Source organism: Panicum hallii, chromosome 4 (genome assembly GCF_002211085.1).
Source record: "Panicum hallii strain FIL2 chromosome 4, PHallii_v3.1, whole genome shotgun sequence".
Lineage (NCBI taxonomy): Eukaryota > Viridiplantae > Streptophyta > Magnoliopsida > Poales > Poaceae > Panicum > Panicum hallii.
The window spans coordinates 49,760,296-49,766,199 of record NC_038045.1 but is presented as its reverse complement, the minus strand read 5'-3'; the positions used below and the strand labels follow the sequence as shown (position 1 = coordinate 49,766,199).

Here is a 5,904-nt window from a genome sequence, read left to right as displayed (position 1 = left end):
ACACTGCCCAAAAAAACTTGTACTGAGTTCAAATCCCTCCAATAGATAGTGCATATACAGTTTAAATTTTTCTTAGTGAAGCATGTTTGTAGTTAGGTTTAGAGAAAACTCCCTGTATGACACCAGAAGATAGCTTAATTCCCTCCTTAGCTCTGAAAAAATTTCGCAGCCTCATATGACCATAAATTTTTGTTTTGTTCCTCCAGTAACCCCGCCATCAGTTTGTAGCCTAAACGCGTGAAGTGGACTGTGAAAAGATCAATTTGCCTCTAGAATCAGACTGAAGCCAACTGATCAGCATGAAGCCCACTATTCACCACGACCTCGTGGCCACGGTGTCCTTGCCCTCGGCGCCCGCAGGGCAGCCGGCCTCGGCACCCCCGGCGTCGGCGCCCGCCGGCCGAGCGTCCCTGGCCGCTGCGCCACTGCCGGCCGCGGCCTCGACGGACACGACGCCTCCTGTCGCGTCACCCGACGGGCAGCAGGCCCCGACGCCCCTACCCTCGGCGCCTGCAGGCCGAACGCCCCTGGCCGCCGCGCCCCCAAGGCCCTTGGCTGCCGCGCTCCCGGCCGCGGCGCCTGAGGGTCCGCCGGCCGCCGCGCCCGAGGCCAGTGCGCGCCCCTGCGTCGCTCGAAGGGCTTCAGTCCATGGCGCCGAAAGGGCCGCCTGCCCTGCCGCTACCGGCCATGCCTCCCCAACCAATCCAGCCCGAGCGCCTTCCGCAGAGTTGGCCCGTTGAGGCCTACGCGCCGTCCGCCTAGGAGCCCCGCGCCCGTGGACTCTGTGCCACCAGCCGAGCGGCCTTCCGCCCCGCCGGCGTGGGCGCCCGCGGCCACCCGAGCAACCTCCCTACCGCCGGCCGAGTGGCCTTTGCCCCGCCATCGTGGGCGCTCGTGGCTATCCAAGCAGCCTCCACGCCACTGACCGAGCAGCTTCAGCCCCGCTGGCGTGGGCGCCAGCAGCCACCCAAGTAGCCTCCACGCTGCCGGCCTCTGCGCCGTTGGCCCTGAGGCCTCTGCGCCACCCGCCCACGCTGCTGGCCTAGGCGCTCACCCCTTGGGCGCCGACGTCCCCAGCTCCTGCGGCCTCCGTGCCGCCGGCCATGTCGCGTCCCGCCGGCTTGTGCCCGATTTCTGGAGGGACCAGCCAGAGAGAGAGAGAGAATGGGAATGAGAGAGATGGGAGCAGAACAGAAACGAAGAAGGAGGGTAAGGGTAATTTCATCAGTTCGTCCATTTTCTGACATGATTTTTGGGGGACTAATGGAAACATGAGATGAAATAGACGGCAAGGTCATTGAAGGAACAAAACTAAAATTCAGGGTCATATGAGGTAGCGAAATTTTTTTAGGACCAAGGAGAAAATTGAGCTATCTTCTGGTTCATACAGGGAATTTTCTCTTAGGTTTTTTCTCTTAGGTTTACTACCAATAGGTAGTACCATGAGTCTATGTACCTAAGGGCTTGTTTGGTTTGCATTTGCTTATGTTTTGAGACTAAGGGCTTGTTTGGTTTGTACTCGCTTATGTTTTGGGACTTAAGTTTAGTTCAAATAAGCTCTTAAAGTGCCAAATATGATTGACTTATTAGGACTAAAGGTCCATAAGTCCGAAAATTATAGCTTATGGGAGCTAAAAGATGCTTTTGACAGGGACCCTTCATTTATTGCTGCCCCAGCCTCCTCCCTCCCGCACCCACATTAAATGATCAGGAGTATAAGGGTCCTTGCACAACTATATTAAATGACTTTAATCCCTACAACAAACAGTGTGGGATTTAAGTTTAGTTCTCAAAGGAACAAGACAGGACCTAAGTAGTTGTTTTGCTGACTAACAGTGAATTAATGAGGAGTGAAAAAATCTATATTCGAGGTACTGCTTACTACTAGGCATGAAATCTAATCGTTGAAAACCGCGAAAGAACATCACGAAGGACCCATTTCATATGATACTTTTTGGGCCACTGTCATAGACACAACATCGTACTACGGTCAGTACTACGTATTGAGGTAGTTGTATCGTACTAATATTATGAATATGATGGTTTTGATGAAAGAGAAATGATACTGTCGGCGCTAAAGGAACGAGGGTCGCCGCGCAAGTGATTAGTGGAGATGTTCGCCCGCCACACGAGGATCGGGATACTACTACGAAAGGACCTAGGAATGCTAGGCCACAGGATAGACCCGCCTAACTCTCAGATCCCGGGAGCCCGAAGGACCCCGGGATACTACTATGAAATGATCATGGGGAACAGGAAGCTGCATTCACTCCGAAGGAAGCGCTCTGACAGCCGGCAGGGCAGGAGGCACTAAATAGCCCCCTGCATGCTTGCAGGTGGATGACCTGCATACATACATGCACCAAGATAGGACAAGACAAGACAAAAAAAACTTCTCCACAGGAATACATGCACGCATGAGTCGTATGAAAACGTGTGTCTAGGTACATGCCCCTGTACGCATTATAAAAGGAGGCCATGCATGAAGGGCATGCGAGGTGCAGAAGCAACACCTTATTGGTTCTCTATGTACAGCCGGCTTCTGGCTCCATAAAAGATTCCAGAGTTAGAGAACGAGCTCGGATCCTATGTACTCTCTAGTTCATGCACACCCATAATATATATAGAGAAGCAGGACGTAGAGCTATTATCTTCCAGGAGGTCCGAATCTAGGTAAAAATCTCTCTGTGCTCACCATACGTGCTGCTCAAGAGGACCAGCCCTTAACTGAATCTCTAAACGGGGTTTCACGAATCCCCGCCCGCGGTTCTCCCCACCGTTATCTTTAGATTACAGTGGATTAAAGATAGCCTTAGGATGCCAGTAGCAACACCGAAACGGATACTGCGAGTCAGTTACTAGCTCAGTATTATATATCTACTTTATTTCTTTTCAAAGAAAATAATGCGAATCAATTTAATTAATCGAGTTTCCTGTGTCGATCTTACCCAGGAAAACAAAACTTGCACACCCAGCACCTCCATATATCATCCTATCAAAAGATAGTATCCTTCCATGGACCATGGTAATAGTATCTTGAGTACCGCGTGTATGTCATTTACGTATAGGTTCAGGAACACACTAGCAATTAGACAGAGAAGAAGTAATGTACACTGTGTTAGCTGCTGCCACACGTTTAACACATGCATTGGGAAAGGGAAAACCAGCAAGTAGAGACCTTCAACACTACTCCGTACTAGTAGACGACCTAAAGCCGGCCACAGACGGCCACCGTACACGCGTCCGGTCGCAAAGGGGACCGAGCGGCTAGGGTAGACGAAACCTTTGGCACGAACAAGTGAACAACTAGGGGCAGCGTGACGTTGAACAGCTCGTAGTATAGCTAGCAGACTACTACAGGTAGCTATAGTGAGTTGTAGTGCTCTCGTCATGCTCTGAAAAGACTTGAAGCCACCGACGACCTGAATACATGCACTGATCTACGCGCGGAGGACGATTATTGAGTGGTGAGCTGCTAGGCATACGCAGATTAGACGACGCAAACGCAACACGTTGCTGCTGACGCACGCACGTCGTCAGCTACGCGAGGATCTTGAGCCGCTTCACCGACTTGGCAAAGTCCCTGCATATATAACGAATTGAAAATTAAAATTAATTAGCACTGCTGTTAGCTTAACACATAGCTGATCAACTGGTCTTATGATATGTACGGAGACGACGACGTGCTATATCATACTGTATGTATCAGAGATTGTGTGGCAACGACGGCGACTTACTCCCACGGCACCTCTCCGACGAGCAGCCAGTCCCCCTCGCCGTCCTCGTAGGTCACCACGTAGGGATGGTGGCCACGGCGGCGCTCGCCGTCCTGGGTCGCCGCCTCCCCCTCCGCATCTGCACCTGCGCCTTTGTTCGCCGACGGGAACATGCGGCCGAGCGTGCGGAGCAGCTCCCCGTACGAGCCGTGGAGGGAGATTTCCACCTTCCGCCCGATGGCCACCCCTTCCATCCTCACCTTCACGTACCCGCCGCCGCCGCAGCTCCACCTGTGCGCGCACTTCACCGGCGGCCACCCCACCAGCCTCTTTCTCCTGCAGGTACGGCGCGGATGCATTTCAGTCATCGGCGCAAAGAAACCCGGCGGCGGCATGAGGTGCGCAGCTTTAAACCAGCTGCCACTACTCACTTGTTGCTCGTTTCACGGTCGACGCTGTGGCGGTTGGCGTCGCCGCCGCCATCGCCGTCGCGCACGAAGAGCGGGAGCGTGGCCTTCTCGGCCCGGCCGAACGCCCTCTTCCCGCAGGCGGCACCCGCCGGGGCGCCGTCGAGGAGTCCGACGAACTCCCCTCCGCCGCCGCCGCCCGGCGCATGCGGGTTCGGCGGCGCGAGCCCGAGCTCCAGCTCCATCGAATCACCTCTCCCTCGCCTCCACGCTCGCCGCGCGCATACGCGTCGTGGTCACGCCCACAGCTGACAGCCACTCCGATCCGACGCAGCAGCAGCAGCAGCTAGCTAGTGTCAGACAGACTGGAACACACAGGCACACACACACCAAGTCGCCAATCAAAACCCTTGCTAGACTCGAGCGATCGATCGACCACGAGCAGGGATAGATGGATCCGCGGCGGTGCGGGCTCGTATTTATATACGTGCAGCGGCGCACATGCGGGCGTCTCGCGTGTGGGAGGTCGACCCCACCGGCGCCGGCGGGGCGGATCGGTGGATCTGGGCGGCGCAGGGGGCAGATCCGGCGAGGGAATAGACAAGGGGCCGACAGGGTGTCGGGCGCCCGGGGGACCCGGCCGTGGGCGCGCTGTCCGCCTGTCGCGCCCGCGCGCCCACCACCCCGGCCTGGACGGTCTCGTGTGGTGGGGGTGGTTCTGCCGTGGCGCGACACGACACGGCATGGCTAGTGCGCCGTGCGCGGCTGCCGCGGGGTGTGCCGCGGGGAGTGGGCGCCGGGCTGGTGGCTTGGCGCCAGTGCCGAGCGGGCGCGGCGTAGTGGCCCTCGTGCACGCGCGCGGCGGGTCCGGCGAGCCTGCTTGGTGGAGTAGCTGATAAGATTCGAGAGTGATGGTTCTATCTTATCGGTGGTATATGATAGTTCACTCTTTGATAACATCTATGATCAGGCACATCCATAAAAATGGATGGTTCGTAAGCTTCTTCTTCTTCTTCTTTTTTTTGAAAAGCTGTTTGTTTGTTGTAAGCTTTCAACATCCGATTTTTTGTGCAACAGATTTTATCACAGATCTCTTTTGTGTAAAACTGATAAGAAAACAGTACAAGTGTACAACGCATTACTATCACGCTGTATCCATCCGACACTTGTGGACCGAGACCGTGACATACCGAGAACAAATTTAAGTTTTTCGCCGGACACGACTGCCCCGCAGCCGGGCATCGCAGGGGCATGTGGGGCGCGGCTGTTTCTTGCGAGCGGTTTGCGCCGGGATTCCGATGGCCACCTCGCCCTCCAGGCGGCCCCCCTGCACGCCACCAAGTCAGGCGCAGGGCCAACAGCTGCCACTGCCTCTCGCCCGCTCCATTGTGGCAGTGTCACTTGCCCATCTACACTGCATCTCATCGCGATCTGCGCGCATGGGCGCCACGCTTCCCCATGCCTTGCCGCCCCCCGCTGCCGCCGGCTCCCTTCTAGGTTCTAGCAAAGCCGCGGTAAGTTTTCTCTGCAGGCTTTCAGTGCCCAACTACCGCCTGCCCCTGATCTTTTTTTACTCCTCCAGTTGTGTCTTTGTGTGCACACTGGACGGACACTCCTCCAGTAATCATGGGCTCGTAGGGGGACAGGATTACCCGGATGTCAAAAGGTTTGGGCGTCACGGCAGGCTGCGCTAGAAGAGAAAATGCGAGTGGTGTCTGATGCTGCTGCCCGCGTGCCGCGGGAGCCGTACTAGCATACGTTTTCTTGGGTGGACGGAAGGA

At 55.7% G+C, this 5,904-nt stretch overlaps 1 protein-coding gene across 1 annotated transcript; it reads right to left on the bottom strand.

Annotated features, from left to right (window-relative positions):
• Positions 1 to 3,032: 3,032 nt before the first annotated feature.
• On the bottom strand, positions 3,033 to 4,924 carry LOC112889522 (auxin-responsive protein IAA20-like). The gene is made up of 3 exons (XM_025956211.1): positions 4,148 to 4,924; positions 3,738 to 4,052; positions 3,033 to 3,583 (listed from the first exon to the last, which is right to left on the bottom strand). Exons 1-3 carry the CDS (start codon positions 4,366 to 4,368, stop codon positions 3,541 to 3,543), a joined length of 579 nt encoding a protein of 192 aa, XP_025811996.1. The 5' UTR covers positions 4,369 to 4,924; the 3' UTR covers positions 3,033 to 3,540.
• Positions 4,925 to 5,904: the final 980 nt, after the last annotated feature.